The sequence below is a fragment of the Symphalangus syndactylus genome, chromosome 13, assembly GCF_028878055.3.
Source record: "Symphalangus syndactylus isolate Jambi chromosome 13, NHGRI_mSymSyn1-v2.1_pri, whole genome shotgun sequence".
In the NCBI taxonomy this organism is placed as follows: domain Eukaryota; kingdom Metazoa; phylum Chordata; class Mammalia; order Primates; family Hylobatidae; genus Symphalangus; species Symphalangus syndactylus.
Genome location: NC_072435.2, coordinates 24,274,385 through 24,295,965, shown reverse-complemented (window position 1 = coordinate 24,295,965; position 21,581 = coordinate 24,274,385). Strand labels below are relative to the sequence as shown.

General features: G+C 56.9%; 1 protein-coding gene across 2 annotated transcripts; it reads left to right on the top strand.

The window, feature by feature from the left end:
- Positions 1 to 133: 133 nt before the first annotated feature.
- Positions 134 to 17,076, top strand: PRPF31 (pre-mRNA processing factor 31). 2 transcript variants are annotated; one of them, XM_055238956.2, is made up of 14 exons: positions 134 to 277; positions 2,756 to 2,940; positions 3,058 to 3,118; positions 6,212 to 6,295; positions 6,853 to 6,950; positions 7,909 to 8,015; positions 8,164 to 8,333; positions 8,920 to 9,077; positions 10,978 to 11,067; positions 13,919 to 14,046; positions 14,151 to 14,223; positions 15,003 to 15,131; positions 15,218 to 15,316; positions 16,660 to 17,076. In XM_055238956.2, exons 2-14 carry the CDS (start codon positions 2,764 to 2,766, stop codon positions 16,783 to 16,785), a joined length of 1,500 nt encoding a protein of 499 aa, XP_055094931.1. In that variant the 5' UTR covers positions 134 to 277; positions 2,756 to 2,763; the 3' UTR covers positions 16,786 to 17,076. The 2 variants fall into 2 exon arrangements, with proteins under 2 accessions (XP_055094931.1, XP_063471543.1); XM_063615473.1 differs by lacking the exon at positions 134 to 277 and adding an exon at positions 2,580 to 2,645.
- Positions 17,077 to 21,581: the final 4,505 nt, after the last annotated feature.

Here is a 21,581-nt window from a genome sequence, read left to right as displayed (position 1 = left end):
ACGCCCCGTCGTCCGGCCACAGCGATTCTCCGCTTAGCAGGATCGGTCCATAGCGGGCCGTGAGTCCCTTTCCTCCTCGCGGCTTACCGCCTCTCTCCGCCTAGTGCCAGGTGCTAATAAAGTTGTTGTTTCAAATGCGGCCAGGAACATCGCGAGCGGGGACCAATCAGAAAGCAGCTTTGCCTCTATAACGGCGCGAGAGTGAGACGTCATCGGTGAGCGACGAACGCTCTGGGAAAGCTTATTTCCTAGAAATAGTGGTGCGCGGAGAGGAAAGGTGAGTGTGATCGAGACAAGAGGGGAGCGGGAGGCCGGGCTCCTGGGTCTGGGAGAAGAAGCGTGTGAGGAAAAAGGCGGGCCTTTACAGCTTGGTTTTTGTTTTTTTGTTGTTTGTTTGTTTTGAGACGGAGTCTCGGTCTGTTGCCCAGGTTGGAGAGCAGTGGCGCGATCTCGGCTCATTGCAACCTCCGTCTCCCGGGTTCAAACGATTCTCTTGCCTCAGCCTCCAGAGTAGCTGGGATTACAGGCGCCCGCCACCACCCCTGGCTAATTTTTGTATTTTTAGTAGATACGTGGTTTCCCCATGTTGGTCAGGCTGGTCTCGAACTCCTGATCTCGTGATCCGCCCGCCTCGGCCTCCCAAAGTGCTGTGATTACAGGCGTGACCCACCGCGCCTGGCCAGTTGTTTGTTTGTTTTGTCTGAGACGAAATTTCGCACTTGTTGCCCAGGATGGAGTGCAGTGGTGCGATCTCGGTTCACTGCAACCTCCTCCTCCCAGGTTCAAGCGATTCTCCTGCCTCAGCCTCCCGAGTAGCTGGGATTACAGGCGCGCACCACCACACCCAGCAAATTTTTTGTATTTTTAGTAGAGACAGGGTTTCACCATGTTGGCCAGGCTGGTCTCGAACCCCTAACCTCAGGTGATCCACCCGCCTGGGCCTCCCAAAGTGCTGGGATTACAGGCATGAGCCACCGCGCCTGGCCTTTTACAGCTTGTTTACCCAAAAGTCTTACTATGCGCCTACCATGGTGTGGCCCTGGGAATGTGGAAGGAACAAAAATTGTTCCCTGCCCTCTTAGAGCTTTGGTTGATGCCTGGCAGACAGGCTTTATCAAATAATTACTTCATTAATCACAAATGTGTGAAGTGCCTTACTGTAGACAGGCAGAGTGTGCGGGACACGTATCACAAAGCAACCTCCTGTAGTCTAGAGTGGGGCGTGTGGGTCAGGGAGGTGGAACGTGAGAGCTGAAGGCTGAGGAGATGCTGGGCTACTAAGAAGTGAGGAGAGCCAGACGCCATGGCTCACTCCTGTAATCCCAGCCCTTTGGGTGGCCCACGCAAAAGGATCGCTTGAGCCCGGGAGTTTGAGACCAACCTGAGCAATACAGTGAGACCCCGTCTCTACAGAAAAATTTAAAAATTAGCCGGGCGTGCTGGTGTGTGCCTGTCATCTCAGCTATCGCGAGGCTGAGGTGGGAGAATCGCTTGAGCCCAGGTGGTCGAGGCTGCCGTGAGCTATGATGGCAGCCTAGGTGACAGAGCAAGACATTGTCTCAAAAAAAAAGAAAAGAAAAGAAAAAACAAAGTGAAGGAAAGAGCCACTTTAGTTACAAGGGACTCCTTATACAAAGACCTGGAGGTGGGAAGAAATTGATAATGTAACCAACTCAAGTTTCTGCTACTCAGAGGTAGAAGAAGTGGGAGGTGGTGAAAGTAAAGAAGCTTTATTGATCAAATGCTCGCAGTTGAGAAATGGCCAAGCTAATGTCTTTAAAAGACCATTTCAAACTTTAGGCTGGGGAGAGGGGCTTAAAAAGGGGAACTTTGAATGGGAGGCCTACAGGAGTGGTTCTGGGTATGAGGTATGTGTCTCTTGCTCCGAAGGCTGTCTTGAGCCATGGGCCACCTGGAGCATGGGCTGGTGTCATGTCAACAATGGCCAGGTTGTAGATTGATCGCCTTGAGGTAATCTCTGGAGTTTTGCAGCTGGGTTTCCATACCTAGTTTGTTTCAAGATTAGCCCCCGCAGCGAGGCGCTATGCTTCATGCCTGTAATCCCAACAGTTTGGGAGGCCAAGGTGGGTCGCTCACTTGAGGTCAAGAGTTCAAGACCAGCCTGGCTTACATGGTGAAACCTTGACTCTACAAAAAAAAAAAAAAAAAAAAAGAAATGCAAAAAATTAGCTGGGCATGTTGGCAGGTGCCTGTAGTCCCAGCTACTCAGGAGGCTGAGGCAGGAGAATCACTTGAACCCAGGAGGTGGAGGTTGCAAGTGAGCCAAGACTGTGCCACTGCACTCCAACCTGGGTGTCAGAGCCAGACTCCATCTTTAAAAAATAAATAAATAAAGATTAGCCCCTGGAACTTCTAAGTAAGCACATATAGAAGCCAGCAGCGCAAGACAGTGTCTAGTGGGAAAGGAGGGAAACAAAGAATTTCAAAGTGTGTTTCGAAGGCTAAAGGAAAGAAAGGAATAAGAAAGTTTGCAAATGCATTTGGAATCTACGCCACTTGGTTCCAGTAAGTCTTAGCAAGGTGGTGGTCATAGGGGTGTGCTGTGTCTTGCACAGGTCGGAGCTGGAGACTCGCCAGTGAACAAAACAAACTAAAGCACCTGTCTTCGTGGAGCCTGCGTGCGGGTGGGGTTGATAAAGAAGGACCAGGGTCTTCTGGGGGAGAATCATCGCTCAGTAATAAGGAGGGACTTTGTCGGGGCAAGTTTTTAGGGAACCCTGCTCTCCCTCCCTAGGCCTCGGGATGTCTCTGGCAGATGAGCTCTTAGCTGATCTCGAAGAGGCAGCAGAAGAGGAGGAAGGAGGAAGCTATGGGGAGGAAGAAGAGGAGCCAGCGATCGAGGATGTGCAGGAGGAGACACAGCTGGATCTTTCCGGGGATTCGGTCAAGACCATCGCCAAGCTATGGGACAGTAAGATGGTAAGAGGACACGAGGGGTTGCTAGCAGCGGGCTCTAGACAGAATCTCCCAGAAGGGGGTGATACAGGCCTCTTTTTGAAGAGTCCTGGATTCTGACTCTGCCCTCCTTTCCTGCAGTTTGCTGAGATTATGATGAAGATTGAGGAGTATATCAGCAAGCAAGCCAAAGCTTCAGAAGGTGCTTCCTCCCACTCTGTGCCCCTCCCCATCTCCTGTCTCTCCTGCCAGGCCCCCTGGCTCCCTGGCTGCTTGTGGCTGGGTATATCTCCCTCTCAGCCTTTTCCAGAGCCTTCTTTTTTTTTTTTGTTTCTCCCCACCCCGTTCCCTTTTCCACTAAATATATATTGCATTGTAAAGCTCATGCTTCTTAAGTCCTTCCTGTGTGCTGAGCTTACTGATCATGATAGCACTCAGCTTGAGGTTTCCCAGACTTCAGTGATTCACATGACCGGTTACAGGGTTTTTGCTACATCTATAAGCCACTTATCCTATTATTTGCTAAAGAACCACCTAAGGCCGGGCGCGGTGGCTCACGCCTCTAATCCCAGCACTTTGGGAGGCTGAGGCAGGTGGATCACGAGGTCAGGAGATCGAGACCATCCTGGCTAACACGGTGAAACCCCGTCTCTACTAAAAATACAAAAAATTAGCCGGGCGTGGTGGCGGGCGCCTGTAGTCCCAGCTACTCGGAGAGGCTGAGGCAGGAGAATGGCGTGAACCCGGGAGGCGGAGCTTGCAGTGAGCCAAGACTGTACCACTGCACTGCAGCCTGGGGTGACATAGCAAGACTCCGTCTCAAAAAAAAAAAAAAAAAAAAAAAGAATCACCTAAAACCTTTTCTCATGCCCAAATTGAGAGAACACTAGCTTATCTCATGAGTGCTGACTCACCCTTAAGAGGGCAGTCCTGTTACCACTCCTATTCTTTTTTTTTTTCCTTGAGATGGAGTCTCCCTCTGTTGCCCAGGCTGGAGTGCAGTGATGTGATCTTGGCTCATTGCAACCTCCGCCTCCCGGGTTCAAGCGATTCTCCTCCCTCAGCCTTATGTGTAGCTGGGATTACAGGTATGCAACACCATGCCTGGCTATTTTGTATTTTTTAGTAGAGACGGGGTTTCACCATGTTGACCAGGCTAGTCTCAAACTCCTGACCTCAAGTAATCTGCCCACCTCGGCCTCCCAAAGTGCTGGGATTACAGGCATGAGCCACTACGCCCAGCCTTCCCATTCTTCTTGACTGGAATTTGTAGACAACAGGAAGCCATGGGAGGTTTCTGGGGAAAGAAGTGTAGTGAGAGGGCAGCGTTTCAGGAGACTCACTGCTTGCTTTAACGTTTACCTGGGCACCGAGTTGAATCGCCCAGGTCTTTGCTCTCAAAGTGCTCAAGGTCTAGTGGAAGAGGCAGGCCAGGTTCCAGACAGCTGTCGGCGGGTGGTACCAAGCTGGGGACACCGGAGCCACAGGAGGGACTGGCTGACCCTGCCCCAGGTGTCAGGGAAGAATCGATAGCTGAATTGGACTGTGGAGCATGAATCCATGCGCCAGGCAAAGAAAGGGGGCCCAGGGAAAGACAGCGGCAGGCCCGGGGTCTCAGACCTCCGGAGAGAGAATCCTGCAGAGTTCCAGATGCCAGGCTGAGGAATTTCTCCCTCCAGAGGGTTATGGGACACAGAAAGTGACATTTCCTGATGTTAGGCCAGGCTCAGGGATGGAGTCAGACCCCATCACGCCCGGTGTCTGGTTGAGGAGGTAGACGTGAAACATCTCACAAGCTGGTGGCAGTCCCTGTTTACTGGAGGTGCACAAGTGCTGCGGGTACACAGAAGAGGCGTCTGATCCTTCCAGAAAGGGAGGGAAGGATTCTGAGTCTCTGCCTGAGTCTTAAGGACTTAAAGAGCCATTTGAGCATCAGGGTTAGGAACACAGACTCTGAAGCCACCCTGCCTGGGGTCCGATCTGAGCTCTGCCTTCTACTGACTGTGACATCAGGCAGTTAGTATTTGCATGACTTTTAAACACAACATCTTTTTGTTTGTTTGTTTTTTGAGACAGGGTCTCACTCTGTCACCCAGGCCAGAATTCAGTGGCACGATCCCAGCTCACTGCAGCCTTGACCTTCTGGGCTCAGGCATTCCTGCCTCAGCCTCCCAGGCAGCTGGGACCACAGGTGTACACCACCATGCCTGGCTAATTTTTTTAATTATGTGTAGAGATGGGGTCTCCCTATGTCGCCCAGGTTGCTCTCCAACTCCTGGGCTCAAGCAGTTCTCCTGCCTCAGCCTCCCAAAGTGCTGGGATTACAGGTATGAGCCACTGTGCCTGGCCTCTTATTACTAAAGCACAAAGAAGCATTTTCCAGAAACAGAGATGGGATAAGGGACGCTCTGGGGAGAGGGAACAGCACATGCAAAGGCCAGGAGAGGTCTGGCATGGTGGCTCACGCCTGTCATCCCAGCACTTTGGGTGGTCAAGGCAGGTGGATCACCTGAGGTCGGGAGTTCGAGACCAGCCTGCCCAACATGGTGAAACCCTGTCTGTACTAAAAATACAAAAAAAAAAAAAAAATTAGCTGGGCATGGTGGTGCATGCCTGTAATCCCAGCTATTCAGGAGGCTGAGGCAGGAGAATCGCTTGAACCCGGGAGGTGGAGGTTGCAGTGAGCTGAGATCATGCCACTATACTCTAGCCTGGGCAACAAGAGCGAAATTATGTCTCTAAAAAAAAAAAAAAAGCCTAGGAGGAGTGGGTGTCTGGGGCACTGTGATCACTCCTTTATAGCTACAGTGGAATAAAATGGGATGTGGTGAGGGGATGGGGTGGGAAGGGCGGGAGGCCAGACTGCAGAGTTGCTGAGTCCGCAGATAGGAACTGGGCAACTCCCTGTGTGCCAGGTGCTGTCCTGGGTACTCGGGTGTGGGTATAGCCAACGCAGGCACAGCACTGGTCCCTGCAGAGCTTCCGGAGTTGGGGAGGCCTTGAATGTCAGTCTGAGGACTTGGTCATTAGCCTTGGGGCTGTGGGGAGCCGTAGGAGGGTTCACACGGTCAGTTCTGGGGTGGATGGGGTCAAGTCTAGACTGGTGTGGAGGGAGAGGGATTGAAGGCAGGAACACAAGTTCAGGGATGTCTGCAGACGTCAGCCTGTCCCTGGTTTACTCTTCAGCCCCTCCTTCCTGACCCCTCCCAGCCTCATCCTCCATCTCCCCCAGCTCTGGGACCCGAGAGGGGGTAGGGATTTAGATACTCACACCCATGCCTCTGTGTCCTCACAGTGATGGGACCAGTGGAGGCAGCGCCTGAATACCGCGTCATCGTGGATGCCAACAACCTGACCGTGGAGATCGAAAACGAGCTGAGTGAGTGCTGGGGGGCAGGTGGAGACAGCCCCGTGTGATGTCCCTCACGCTTCCTCTCCCTTCCCCACTGGCCTTTCCCAGGGTCCTGCCCCTAAGCCCAAGCTCAGATCGAGGTTCCCCTGCTGTCACAGAGTGGTTGAAATAGGAAGGAAGTGTGTTCTCCCACGCATGAGTCTGAGGAGCACTCAAGGATGGTGTGGCTGCTTGGCTGCCTGTAGGGCCTCGGCTCTTTCCATCCCGTTGGTCGGCCACTTGCCTCACGGTGCGAGGTGACTACCCCACCTCCAGCCATCACCTCCGCATTCCCACCAGCAAGGCACTCCTTTTCTTTAAGAACATGTCACTGCCGCTCACATTTTACAGACCAGAACTAATTCCCCTGGTCACACCTAGCGGTAAGGGCGGCTGAGAAATGGAGCCTGTATGCTGGTGCCCGTGTGCCAGGCTACAAGCCAGGGCTTCAGTTACTAAAGGAAGAAGGGGACATGGGTGTTAGGACCAACCAGCAGAGTCTACCTCCCATCTCACCCGACACCCGCCTGTCCCGTTTACCCTAGACATCATCCATAAGTTCATCCGGGATAAGTACTCAAAGAGATTCCCTGAACTGGAGTCCTTGGTCCCCAATGCGCTGGATTACATCCGCACGGTCAAGGTGAGAGCAGAGAAGGCGGGGTGCTTCCGCTGGTGTGAAGGGGCAGGCGGGGCTCACTCTCGGACCGCCTCCCAGAGGCCTCGGGGTCTGGAGACGATGGAGAGGAGTGGACGAGGGCTCAGTGGCCTGCTCTGCCCAGCGTGGGAGGGACGGAGCCTGGACAGGACTTTCTCAGGGCTCCCCTCCTACCCCGGTCTCCCGAGAGGGCTTCCCCGCCGGCCTGACCCATGCTGCTCCCACTTGGGTCGGAGCCGGTGGCATTGGAGTTGACATCCGAAGGTTGACACAGGGCAGGCACGCGGAGATTTGGGGGAGAGAGACATCTAAGTGCGAAGAGCTGAAGAGGGAACAAGCGGGGAGGAAGTGAGGCGGGGAAGGAGGGGACGGGGAAGAGGTCGGATCATGTCCAGCCTTTGGGTCTTAGGAGAAAGCCAAGGAAGGGTTTCGGAAAAGAGGGGCGGGTGCGCGTGAGGGCGGGGAGAGGAGGAGGTCCCCACGCGTGTCCAGGAAAGGATTAGGATGGCGACGGGGAAGCCCCTGCAGGGAAGCGAGGCCGCGGATTCGCGCTCCGACTTGACGCGGGCCAGAGGCTTGTGAGGCCGCGGTCTTTCCAGACGCCGCTCTGCCCAGGCTCCGTTTCCGGGTCAGCGAAAGCAGGGCAGACAGTGTGGACGCGTGAGGCGGTGGAGGCAGGAACGGTGTGGACGCGTGAGGCGGTGGAGGCAGGAACGGTGTGGACGCGTGAGGCGGTGGAGGCAGGAACGGTGTGGACGCGTGAGGCGGTGGAGGCAGGAACGGTGTGGATGCTTGGGGCAGTGGAGGCAGGAGAGGCCCCCAGTGCAGAGACCCTGACTGTCCCAGTGTCCCCAAGAAGAGACCCGAGGAGGTGCTGAGCAAGAGAGGTTCTCGAGCCTTCCTGAGTTCCCGAGCCTCCCCTGTCTTCTCTGCTCACCCCTAGGAGCTGGGCAACAGCCTGGACAAGTGCAAGAACAATGAGAACCTGCAGCAGATCCTCACCAATGCCACCATCATGGTCGTCAGCGTCACCGCCTCCACCACCCAGGGGTATGTCCACTGCGAGGGAGGCGCCGGGCCCGGGCTAATGGGACTGGGAATTAGGCTGGAGCTACACATGCAGGTGTGCACATGCACACACACATACACACGCACACAGAACTGAGAGGGTGGGGGCTGGGCCCACCTGCCCCTGCAGGCAGCAGCTGTCGGAGGAGGAGCTGGAGCGGCTGGAGGAGGCCTGCGACATGGCGCTGGAGCTGAACGCCTCCAAGCACCGCATCTACGAGTACGTGGAGTCCCGGATGTCCTTCATCGCGCCCAACCTGTCCATCATTATCGGGGCATCCACGGCCGCCAAGATCATGGGTGAGGCCCTGGGCTGGGTCCCATGGAGCGGGGTCTGCTGAACTGTGACCCCGGGGAAGCTGCATCCTTTTCCGTAGAATGGGGGCTTTGGCACCTGGGCCTCTGCACCTTGTCTCCCTGGACATCACAGAGGTCAGCCAGCCTGGCACACAGCGAAGCCTTGTCTGTGGGAAAAACACTCACCCACAGCTCCTCCTCCCTCCCCTGTGCCGGAAACCCAGAGATGACCACACCCAGGCGCTGTTGTCAGGGAGCTCCTGGTTTGGTGAAAATGGTTCCAAAACACAGACGTCCCTGGAACGCCGTTCGTGTGGCTTAGCACAAACGTGGTGGTCAGCTTCCTGTTGGAGGCCTCCTCCCCGCACCCCCAGGCCAGCTGCCCTCCCTCTCTGAGCCTCCTTTGCATCTGCCCCTCGCGGAATGGGCCAGGTTGCCCGCCTGGCAGGGCCACCGAGGAATCCAACCAGAACCTCACGTAAAGGTGCCCAGCACACGTCGAGCCCCCAGGCAGATTCACGCACCCCCACCTCCCTGCTTGCTTCTGACCACCCCCGCTCCCTCCCTCCCTCCCTCCCTCCCACCGCAGGTGTGGCCGGCGGCCTGACCAACCTCTCCAAGATGCCCGCCTGCAACATCATGCTGCTCGGGGCCCAGCGCAAGACGCTGTCGGGATTCTCGTCTACCTCAGTGCTGCCCCACACCGGCTATATCTACCACAGTGACATCGTGCAGTCCCTGCCCCCGGTGAGCCCACCGCGTCACGGCCCCTCCGCTGCCCCCCGGAGCCTTCCGCTATGCCCAGACAGCCTGAGCAGCCACCCCACCATCTGGCCCAGCTGACAGTAGCACTCAGGAGCTGGGAACAGGGTGGCATGGGACGTGAGAGCCAGGGCTCTGCAGCAGACCAGCTCCAGCACCCACCAGTCGGGTGACTGTGGGCAAGAGGCATGAGCGCCCTGTGCCTCAGTCTCCTCCCCTATCAAGTGGGAGCACAGCGCCCGCTTCATGAGTTGGGACGAGGGCTCAGTGCAGATGAAGCACTTACAGGTCCGGCCTAGCTCACGACAAGCAGCGTCGGGTTAGCATGCAGCTGCTCCAAAGACCACCCTCAGGTTTGACCATTCACTAGAAAGACTCACTGAATCCACTGAGGGCTGCTGTGCTGGGGACTATAGTTTATAACAGATAGAGACACAGGAGGGGCAGGAGAGGTCACCAACCTCGGAGCTTCCCGGGTCCTCTCCCTGAAGTCAGGACACATCACCGTCCCAGCATCGGTAACTGACAGCACACACACAGGACCGCCAGCCTGGCGGGGCACGGTGGCTCATGCCTGTCATCCCAGCACTTTGGGAGGCCGAGGCGGGCAGATCACCTGAGGTCAGGTGTTCGAGACCAGCCTGGCCAACGTGGTGAAACCCCATCTCTACTAAAAATACAAAAAAGCTAGCCGGGTATGTTGGCACACACTTATAATGCCAGCTACTTGGGAGGCTGAGGCAGGAGAATCGCTTGAACCCAGGAGGTGGAGGTTGCAGTGAGCTAAGATCATACCACTGCCCTCCAGCCTGGGTGACAGAGTGAGACTCTGTCTAAAAAAAAAAAAAAAAAAAAAAAACAATCAAGACAGGCTCTGGGACAGACAGGCCTGGGTCCAGACCCTGCTCTGTCCAACTGTGGCGAGTGACCTCAGGCTCATGGCCCTGTGCCCTGCCTGGCCTCCCCCAGGGATGGGGAGAACAATAGCACTGATGGCCGAGGCCGGGTGGGCATTTCCTGGCCCCACGCCCCAGCCCTGTGTGGGCTTTTTTTTTTTTTTTTTTGGTCTTTTCTGTGACCCTTTAGGTCAGGCACTGCTACTGGAACACATCCAGGGAGGCTGGCAGGTCGCCCCTTCCTGGAAGGAGGGAGAGCGGGTGATAGAACCCCGGACTGGTGGGCCTGGGGCTCGGGGCTCCAGCTGTCTCCCTGCACCCCTGCCATCGCCGCCGCCTCACAGCCCTAGGCATATGGGATAAACCTGCCCCAGGGAGCCTGGTGTCTTGTCACCCAGGTCTCTGCCTCTTCATTTGCCCATCTCACATCGGTCCAGGCACAGGCCGTACACATCACAGGCCCGTAAGGGAGGCCAGGGCTGGCCATCGCTTCACTGTGGCTGACAGCTGGGCTCTGTTTGCAGTTTGGATTGGAAGCCTGGCTCCATCGCCTGCTGGCTGTCTCCCTGGCCACATGACTTGAAGCCTTGGTTTCCACATCTGAAAAGGGGGTGCGATGATCGCACCAGCCCGATATTTGAGTGTTTGATGAGACGAGCTGAGGGGCGTGCTTAGCACGGGGCTGGCATCCAGGCCGAGCGCACTCCCCCCCGGCGTCTCCACAGACGTCACTGTCCTCGTCGTCAGTGTGTCTTACTGTCATCCTTACCTGACGGCCACTTACCAGCCGGGACATGGCTGTGTGCCCTGCCCTCATCCCCTCTTCCTGTGAAGTGGGAGCTGAGAGCACACACCTCTAGAGCCCACGGGTGGAAAGCCCCCTTCCGGGACCCAGGGTAGAGCCAGAGGAGGAGTGCGCGCGGTTGCTTTGCTATTACCTCTGTCTGTCTGTCTCATACAGATTCCACCCCTGTTTTCCATTGCTCCAGGATCTTCGGCGGAAAGCGGCCCGGCTGGTGGCCGCCAAGTGCACACTGGCAGCCCGTGTGGACAGTTTCCACGAGAGCACAGAGGGAAAGGTGAGGGGTGGCCGGGCGTCTTTTCCTCTGGCCTGGGGTGTCTCTGCGGGGAGAGCCCTCAGCAGGGAGCCCACCCCAGCGGGCACCGTCCTACCAAGGCGGAGGCAGTGTTTCTGCCCACCCTCCCTGGGGTCAGGAACCCCCTTCCCCAGTGGGGTTTCCTAGGGCTGCTGTTGGAAGGTAGCATGAACCTACTGGCTTAAAACAGTGCAGGTGTGGCTGGGTGCGGTAGCTCACGCCTGTAATCCCAGCACTTTGGGAGGCCACGGTGGGCAGATCACAAGGTCAGGAGTTTGAGACCAGCCTGGCCAACATGGTGAAACCCCATCTCTACCAAAATTAGCCCGGTGTGGTGGCATACACCTGTAATCCCAGTTACTCAGGAGGCTGAGGAAGGAGAATCGCTTGAACCTGGGAGACGGAAGTTGCAGTGAACTGAGATTGCATCATTGCACTCCAGCCTGGGTGACAGAGCAAGACACCATCTAAAAAAAAAAAAACAAAACAAAACAGCGCAGGTTTATTATCTGTGGTCCTGTAGGTCAGAAGTCCAAAATGAGTTTCACTGGGCTGAAGTCAGGGTGTCAGCCTGGAGCGTTCCTTCTGGGGGATTCAAGGGATAATCCATTCCCTTGTCTTTTCCAGCTTCTAGGGGTCACTGGCACCCCTTAGCTCGTGGCCCTCCCTCTGTCTGTGGAGCCAGCCACATAGCACCCTCAGCCCTCTCTCTGACCCTGCTTCTGTCTTCATATCTCGGCCTCTGTTTTTGTCCCCCCCTCTATTTTAAGGGCCCTTGTGGCTATACTGGTAGCCTACCCAGATGGTCCCGGATGGTCTTCCCAGCTCACAGTCCTTAAAATCCTTCTTAACCTCGTCACATCCCTGTTGCCCTGTGAAGTGACATTCACAGATTCTGGGAATTGGAACATGGACCTCCTTGGGTGTGTGTGTGTTGGTGGGGGCGTAATTTGCCTTCCACACCAGGACCTGCCCCCCGCTCCAACAGAGGATGTTACTCAAGCCATTATTCCGTCACCTTCTGTCTTCCTTGGTAGAGGTACTCGGGAGAGGAGACATGTTTTCTGTCTTGTGAACTGTCGTTTGCCTAGCACCCAGCCTGGCACAGCATTCAGGTGTTCCGTGTCCCCTTCTACTCCTTTCCCTCTCCCCACCTCACCCCTGCTCTGGGTGTGGGGGGTGCAGCTGTGAATAGCACAGACGGGGGCCCTGTCCCGTGGTGTGGACGTTCTTGTTGGGGCCGGGTCAAAGAGACAGTCAACAGGTGAACTCTGTCCTGTGTCTAGCAGTGCTAAGTCAACACCAAGAAGAGAAAGAAAGGGGGTTGGGGTGGGGCGACATTAGGTGCTGATTTAACTGGGATGTCAGGGAGGACTTAGAGCCCTGAGGAGGTGAGGGTTTAACCGGGATGTCAGGGAGAACCCCGGGCTCTGAGGAGGTGAGGTTTTAACACAGACCTGAGTGAAGCCAGGGAGCAAGGGACGTGGATACTTGGGGGAAGAGTCTTCCAAGCAGGGGCAATGATCGGTGCAAAGGCCCTGAGGCTGGAGCACAGCGAGCCCTGGAGGGGAGAGGGGAGGCCCTGGCGGAATCCAGGGGCAGGCAACATGGAGGCTGTGCATCCCGGGGAGAACGTGGGCTGCAGTGGAGGGGCTGAAGGGGGCCAATTTGGTATTGGTTCTGAAGGAAGAGCCCCCGGGACGTGTGATGTGGGAGAGAAACAGTGGAGTCGGCTGCCTGGCTCTTGGGCGCTGCCGTTTGCTTACACGGGGAGAAGGAAGGCGGACGGTGGAAGGCTGGGAGGAGGAGCAGGGATTCTGCTTGGCCCTGTTACGTTTGAAGGACCTGTTAACCATCTCAACGTCAAGGAGAGTTGTTTACAGGGTACAGAACCCAGAGGAAGGCTGAGCGCGGTGGCTCACGCCTGTAATCCCAGTGCTTTGGGAGGCCAAGGTGGACGGATCACAAGGTCAGGAGTTAGAGACCAGCCTGGCCAACATGGTGAAACCCCGTCTCTACTAAAAATACAAAAAATTAGCTGGGCGTGGTGGTGCGCGCCTGTAGTCCCAGTTACTCGGGAGGCTGAGGCAGGAGAATCGCTCGAACCCGGGAGGCAGAGGTTGCAGTGAGCCAAGACCATGCCACTGCACTCCAGCCTGGGCGACAGAGCGAGACTCTGTCTCAAAAAGAACGCAGAGGAGAGGTCTGAGGCGAGATGAGGGGCATCAGGTTGTAGACGGAACTGAAAACCCAGAGCCCTGGAGCAAGGACGGAGCCCTGGGGCGGGCAGTCGCTCGAGTGGACAGGCAGACGGCGGGCAGAGGAGCCCTGGGGTGGGCAGTCGCTCGAGTGGACAGGCGGACGGCGGGCAGAGGAGGCCTGGGGTGGGCAGTCGCTCGGGTGGACAGGCGGACGGCGGGCAGAGGATGGGGATGGGCAGTCGCTCGGGTGGATAGGCAGACGGCGGGCAGAGGAGCCCTGGGGTGGGCAGTCGCTCGGGTGGACAGGCGGACGGCGGGCAGAGGAGGCCTGGGTGGGCAGTCGCTCGAGTGGACAGGCGGACGGCGGGCAGAGGAGGCCTGGGGTGGGCAGTCGCTCGGGTGGACAGGCGGACGGCGGGCAGAGGATGGGGATGGGCAGTCGCTCGGGTGGATAGGCGGACGGCGGGCAGAGGAGCCCTGGGGTGGGCAGTCGCTCGGGTGGACAGGCGGACGGCGGGCAGAGGAGGCCTGGGTGGGCAGTCGCTCGAGTGGACAGGCGGACGGCGGGCAGAGGAGGCCTGGGTGGGCAGTCCACGTGAGCAGCTGCAGGACCTCCCCCTCGCCCTCCCTAGGTGGGCTACGAACTGAAGGATGAGATCGAGCGCAAATTCGACAAGTGGCAGGAGCCGCCGCCTGTGAAGCAGGTGAAGCCGCTGCCTGCGCCCCTGGATGGGCAGCGGAAGAAGCGAGGCGGCCGCAGGTGAGGGGCCCTGGGGGTCCAGTAGGCATGGGAGTCATGGAGGGGAGAGGCCGGCATCCTCCTCCCAGCTGACTCCCTGGCACCGCCCGCCCACCCGTCCCCAGGTACCGCAAGATGAAGGAGCGGCTGGGGCTGACAGAGATCCGGAAGCAGGCCAACCGTATGAGCTTCGGAGAGGTCAGACTCCCCCAGCGCCCTCCTCACCCCCACAGGCAGCCAGCCACCACTGCCCTCTGCCTCCTGCCGCCATCCCTCCTCTCGTCCTGTGGCCCTGGCTCATGTCTAGGGCGCTGTCCCAGCCTCCTCCCTCGTCCCCCGGCCTCTACTCTCATTTCCATCCATTCAGCCCCAAAGTGACCCGTGTAACCCTCGGAGCCTGTGTCTCCGGCGCTTAGAGCCCCTGCAGCTTCCCATCGCCCCAGGCTGCTTCGCCAGTTCCTCCCTTTCCTCCCTGCCCAGAGGCTCCGCGGTGCCCTGCTGCACTGCCGCCCCGTCCCTGGGCCCCGCCAGTCTCCTCTGTTATCCCAGCATCATCCCCTTGGTCCTGCAAGACCCAACTCAGAGGCCATCTCATCCTATGAAACCTGTTCTGGTTCCTGACACCCCCCAACCCACACGACTAAGGAAGTAATGGCCTCTCAACTCTGAGCTCACAGAGCAATGCTCGGACCGGGCCCCTCTCAGGCTCCCCAGCATCCCCCGCTTGTCGGGGCCCCCAGGCCTCAGTCGGGCCGAGTGGGTCCCTGAGCAGGTGCCCATGGGACCAGCCGGCTGGTGACTGCTGGGCTTCCGGTTGCTGGAGGGAGTGCCTCGGTGGCTGGAGGGCAGGCTGAGCAGGTGCCCATGGGACCAGCCGGCTGGTGACTGCTGGGCTTCCGGTTGCTGGAGGGGGTGCCTCGGTGGCTGGAGGGCAGGGCCTGGTCGCTGAACTGCAGGGCGCTTCCCCTTCCCCCTAGATCGAGGAGGATGCCTACCAGGAGGATCTGGGATTCAGCCTGGGCCACCTGGGCAAGTCGGGCAGTGGGCGCGTGCGGCAGACGCAGGTAAACGAGGCCACCAAGGCCAGGATCTCCAAGACGCTGCAGGTATGGGCCAGACCCAGGTGGGGCTGGGGACCGAGGGACACAAGGTGGGGGGAGTCCAGATCGCAGCCTCCTTGTCCTCCCCACAGCGGACCCTGCAGAAGCAGAGTGTCGTGTACGGCGGGAAGTCCACCATCCGTGACCGCTCCTCGGGCACGGCCTCCAGCGTGGCCTTCACCCCACTCCAGGTACTCCCCTGGGCCGGCTCTGTCCCCAGCCTGAGACCTCCGCAAGGTCCCTTGCCCTCTGCCCGTGAAGCAGGCCAGGATGAGTCCCCTCACGGGACTGTTGTGGAGGGTGTGGTGACGAGGTACGCAGAGGACCTAGACAGCTCCTGGCACACAGGAAGAGGTTGGCAGAGACGAGGGGCCAGCGCTGAGCAGTCCTCATGAGCACGGACTGCTTTAGAACCAGGCCCAGAGCTGTGTTCAGGGCACCCAGTTCCTCTCTGTGGGGCTGTGAGCGGGTTACACACTGCTCAGCCTCCAGGCCCTCCAGTTCAAAATGGCCAGGGCGGTTAAGGTAACCTCAGGACCCCATTCGAGAAAGTTCCCGGCGAAGTGGGTGTGGATGTCACGTGTAGGTCCAGGCCCCAGCCAGTCAGCAGTGAGCAGCGTGGAGCATGGCAGTCACCGCATCGTCGGTGCCTCAGTTTACCATCACAGAGCAGGGCGAGCCTGCACCATGGGGGCGAGACAGCAGCGAGCTCATTTCCTCAGTCAACGGGTGTCTGTGCAGCACCTTCTGAGTTCCATCGGTGTTCCCGGCTCTGGGGATGAGGCGATGAATGAGACAGCCAAGTCTTAGCTTCATGGAGCCAGTGGGTGGCCGGGCATAGACAGCTCAGTAAGATGTCCAGTGTAGTAGAAGGCGGAAATGCCAGGGAGGGGAGAGGTGGAAGGCAGGAGGTGGGACAGGGGAGGCTCTCGTTTTGGAGCAGCCAGGGAGGGCCTCTTTGAGAAGATGAGGCCGGTGGCTGTGCCTTTCCAAGCCTCCCCTCCTCCCCCATGACGTGCTCAGGACTGAAAAGAATGCGCAGGAAGCACTTGGCGCTGGGCTCACCATTAGAGCCTGATGACTGGGTCCTGTTAGTATTTTTAGAGACGGGCTCGCTCTGTTGCCTTGAAAATATTTAGGAAATGCCAGCCAGGTGTTGGCTCCCATCGCTGGCCACTGTGATCGTCAGTGGTGTTGGTGTGATCTGCGCTGGGACCTCAGGCCTGCCATGTCCCCCAGGGACTCAGTTTCTACATGCAGAAACTGGGCAGGATTGGCTGTCCTCAAGCATTGGTTGTTTTTAGCACCCCCTGAAGAACTTCATACAAATCTAGGCGCCCTGGTTCCTCCCTACCCTCCCTCCAGACCCACGGAGTCAGAATCTCCCAAGACAGGGCAACTCCAGGGACAGGCAAACTGTCTCATGCCCACCCACGGCCTGAGTACCATGGGGAAGGGCCTGGGCGTCTTTGATGGGTCACAGTTGGGGGCCTTCTCCTCACCTAACCCATCATCCTCTCCCTCACCTGCCCAGGGCCTGGAGATTGTGAACCCACAGGCGGCAGAGAAGAAGGTGGCTGAGGCCAACCAGAAGTATTTCTCCAGCATGGCTGAGTTCCTCAAGGTCAAGGGCGAGAAGAGTGGCCTCATGTCCACCTGAATGACTGCATGCGTCCAAGGTGGCTTCCCACTGAAGGGACACAGAGGTCTAGTCCTTCTGAAGGGCTGGGATCGGGTTCTGGCAGGCAGAACCTGCCCTGCCACCGGCCCCAGTGCTGGGACTGCCCAGGGAGGAGGCCTTGGAAGAGCCCAGCCCGGCCTCCCCCAGGACCGAGATCACCGCCCGGTATGGGCTAGAGCAGGTCTTCATCATGCCTTGTCTTTTTTATTTTAACTGAGAAAGGAGATACTTTTTTGAAAAGAGTACGATTAAAAGGACATTATCAAGGTCTGTCCTTGGAGAGTGATCATTTTTCAAACAGCTGGGGCAACTAGAAGAGTCAGAGCTGTGGCGTTTTGAGAAGAGCTTGGCCCTCGGGTCCAAGTGACGTCCAGGCCCACTCCCTTCCCCGTCACTTTCTCGTCACGGGATCCCAGAAGGAAAAGACCCTCTCCAAGCCCCTGGAGAACCTCAGTCACTTTGATAGCAAATTATGTGGCTGCCGACGGCCGCAGATCAGCGCAGGCCGACCGGGATTGCTGTCCACCTCAGGCCAGCCTCCTCACCTTTCCAAGCCTCCACACCTACGCCCGGGTGCCCAGGACTGCAAAGAACGCGCAGAAAGCACTTAGCATGGGACTCGCCATCAGCGCCCAATAACCAGGTCCTGTTAGTATTGGGTTTTTTTTAGAGACGGGGTCTCTGTTGCCCAGGTTGGAGTACAGTGATGCGATCACAGCTCACTACAGCCTCAAACTCCTGGGCTAGGATTACAGGCATGAACCGGCACACCTGGCCTCCTGGTTAATTTAATTTTTTTTTTTTTCCTGAGGTGGAGTCTTGCTCTGTCGCCCAGGCTGGAGTGCAGTGGTGCAATCTCGGCTCACTGCAACCTCCACCTCCCGGGTCCAGGTGATTCTCCTGCCTCAGTCTCCTGAGTAGCTGGGATTACAGGCGCCCACCACCAAATTCTTGGGGTTTGTTTGTTTGTTTTTCAGACGGAGTCTTGCTCTGTCACCCAGGCTAGAGTGCAATGACGTGGTCTTGGCTCACTGCAAACTCCGCCTCCTGGGTTGAAGTGATTCTCCTGCCTCAGCCTCCTGAATAGCTGGGATTACAGGCGCCTGCCACCACGCCTCGCTAATTTTGTATTTTTAGCAGAGACGGGGTTTCACCATGTTGGCCAGGCTGGTCTTGAATTGCTGACGTTGTGATCTGCCCGCCTCGGCCTCCCAAAGTGCTGGGATTACAGGTGTGAGCCACCGTGCCTGGCCGAGATGGGGTTTTACCATGTTGGCCAGGCTGGTCTCGAACTCCTGACCTCAAATAATCCACCTGCCTCGCCTCCCAAAGTGCTGGGATTACCCTGTGCCCGGCCCGGCCTCTTATTTATAACCAGCGTTGACGGGCTGTGTGGAGCCGGGCACAGGTGAAGCAGGCAGGCTCCCTGCCCTGGTAGGACCTGGTTGCTATGACAGTCCTGCCAGGTGAGCAGAAAGAGCACACTTCCCCTCCCCTGACCTCCAATCACTGAGTCTTGGGAACCGGGGCTTGGCCAGGGACACCTTTACTTGGGCTGAGGGGAATGTGGCCTGCAGACAGTCGGGAGAGTTTCCAGGGGACAGCAGGGGCTGTCCTAGCGGGTGGCATGAAACCGTCTCCCTGGAGAGGTTATGGAAGGGCAACTCCAGGGGTTCCATTTACTCTGTGCTCCAGAGCTGGGCTTCACGGTGGCACTAAGGAGGCAGCGCTAGTCACCTGACCTACAAGGTCGGGCTTCTGTTAGTTACCTAAGAGATGTTACCAGGACAAGCAGCAGCCTGGTGGGAAGATGATGCCCCCAGGTCTCCACCTCCCCTCTCTCCCTCCCTCTCTCCACCTCCCCTCTCTCCCTCCCTCTCTCCACCTCCCCTCTCTCCCTCCCTCTCTCCACCTTCCTCCTCTCTCTCCCTCACTCTCTCCACCTTCCTCCCCTCTCTCCCTCACTCTCTCCACCTCCCCTCTCTCTCTCCCTCACTCTCTCCACCTCCTCTCTCCCTCCCTCCCTCTCTCCACCTCCCCTCTCTCTCCCTCCCTCTCTCCACCTCCCCTCTCTCTCCCTCACTCTCTCCACCTCCCCTCTCTCCCTCCCTCCCCCTCTCCAGCTCATGCTATCTGGGTCTCCCTCTGACTTTCTAGGTCCTGTCTGAGATTTTGCTCTTTCTGTTCCCCGCTCTGGGCCTCCCCGTCACCACTCTGTGTATCTCTGGATCCCTGTCCTTCAACCCAGAGCTCTGTCTCTGGACCTCAGTGGCAATTTCTGAATCTCTCCTTCCTCAAGTCAAAAAGTTGACACACCCAGGAGGTTCCTTTGAGTGGCTGAACTACCCCAGGTTGCATAACTCAAGTCTGTTTTCTCAATTTTATCCCTGACCCTCTGGGTCAACCCTGTTTGAAAATGACAACCTTTGCTGATCTCTACATACTGGTCTGCCAGGGAAGGACCCATGGTCCACAACCCTGTTCAGAATCCCCCATTTCCCTTGGCCAAAATATCTGGCATCTACCAATGGGGCTGTGGCATGAGGGCGTGAATCTCAGGAAAGGAATCTTGAGTCACCTGGGCCTGCAGCCCTAGTGCTCTAAGAACAGAGGTTCTCAAAATTTAATACGCTTCAGAATTACACCAGGGGCTTGTTAAAACGTTGCTAGGCCCAGAGTTTCTGATTCAGTCTCGGGTGGGGCTCAAAAATCTGCCTTTCAAACAAGTTCCCAGGGGATGGGTATGCGCCTGACCCAAGACCACATTTCAGAAGCACTGCTCTAGAAAAGACTCTGTAAGTGGCTCTTACGCCGGGCGCGTAAGTGTCTCTCACGCCTGTAATCCCAGCTACTTGGGAGGCTGAGGCAGGAGAATTGCTTGAACCCGGGAGGCAGAGGTTGCAGTGAGCCGAGATGGCGCCACTGCACTCCAGCCTGGGCGACAGAGCGAGACTCCGTCTCAAAAAAAAAAAAAAAGAAAGTGCTGAGATTACAGGTGAAATGGCGCAATCTAGGCTCACTGCAGCCTCTGCCTCCCAGGTTCAAGTGATTCTCCCGGCCCCGCCCGGCCTGTAATTAAAAAAAATTTTTTTTAAAAAAGTTCCTCAGGTAGGCCAGGCACAGTTGCTCACGCCTGTAATCCCAGCACTTTGGGACACTGAGGCGGGTGGATCACCTGAGGTCAGGAGTTCAAGACCAGCCCGGCCAACATGGTGAAACCCCGTCTCTACTAAAAATACAAAAATTAGTCGGGTGTGGTGGCAGGCGCCTGTAATCCCAGCTACTCGGGAGGCTGAGGCGGGAAAATCACTTGAACCCAGGAGGCAGAGGCTGCAGTGAGCCTAGATTGCGCCACTGCACTCCAGCCTGGGGGACAAGAGCGAGATATCGTCTCAACAACAACAAAAAGTTCCTCAGGTGACTCTGATGTGCAGCCAAGTTTGAAAAGTCATCACTAGATCCTTGGTGTGCAAAGTGTGAACTGTGGACCGTATACATCACTGGGGCACTTGTTAGAAAAGCAGAATTTGCATTTTAACACATTCCTAGGTGATTCCGGAGATGTCTGAGCAGCAATACTTCGTCCAGGGGCCACAATTTGAATAGCAAAGCTCTAGAACAGTAACTCTAGGCTTCATTCCCGTTGTCTGTGTGTGGGCCTACGAATATGCATTTTAGCAAGCATTCCTCCTCCCCCTTGCGTCAGACCATTCTGATGCGGTGGTGCTGAACGGCTCCATACTTGTTCACGTTCACCTCTCCCTGGGGTTTATCTTATTTTCCACTACCTAGACAGGAAGGGGCGGATCTGGCTTCCCATCTCGGTTGTGTGACCCTGGGCAAATGCCTCCCAGTTCGTGGAAGCCTCAGAGTCTAATAAGTTTTCAATCACAAGTCACTCCTCACATTCATTCATCTATTCCTTTGACAAATGGTTACTGACTACTTCCTGCGTGCTAAGTGCTGGAAATGCAAAATCCAGACAGGGAAACCGAGTAATTACGAAAATGACGGTAGACGTACAAAAATAAATCCTAACGAACAAGGCGCGCAGGAGCGCTCCGCCCGGGAGGTCAGGGAAGTTTTCTCTCCAAGAAGACGACAGAGCTGAGACCTGAAACGAGCAGGCATTAGGGAGCCACCTGTCTCCTCTGTACCTTCTGCAGCGTCCTCAACACACTAAGGAAGAGGAGATGCAGAGAAGAATGACTGTGTCACCATCTGGTCGCCTAACCAGGCAGGGGCAGGACAAAAACTCCATGCCTCACGCTTCCCAACAAATTCTGCTATGCACGGTGCCAGTGACTTAAAGCAGTGTCTCTGGTCCCTTCCTTCTTTCACTCAGCAAATAATGAATTTCAGAGATGTGCCAACATAGAGGCACTTGGAGAAAGACGAGGCAGCTGAGAGACAAGGAAGCAGCTCACCTGGCCGGGACGCAAGGGTTGCGCCCAAGTCCCACTTCTGCCAGCTACACACACACCCTCTTTCACACGCTCTACGAGCAGCTACCGCCCACTCGCCAAGCTATTGGTCAAACTAGCAGGAATGATAACCGTTAGGGCCAACGAAGAGAAAGGGGTGGACTTTCTTGCCCAGCTCCTCCCACTTGGCCCAGTGGCTGTTTTGATTGGCAGATGATTTCGGCTCGGCCCCCGCTTTGAAGGCACCTGTCTGTCTCCCATTAGGTACGCGGCCCCTAACGCCCACACTCCATGCCTTCCTCCGCTTTCCCCACCCACTTCCAGGACCAACCAATGACTTCCAGGCAGAAT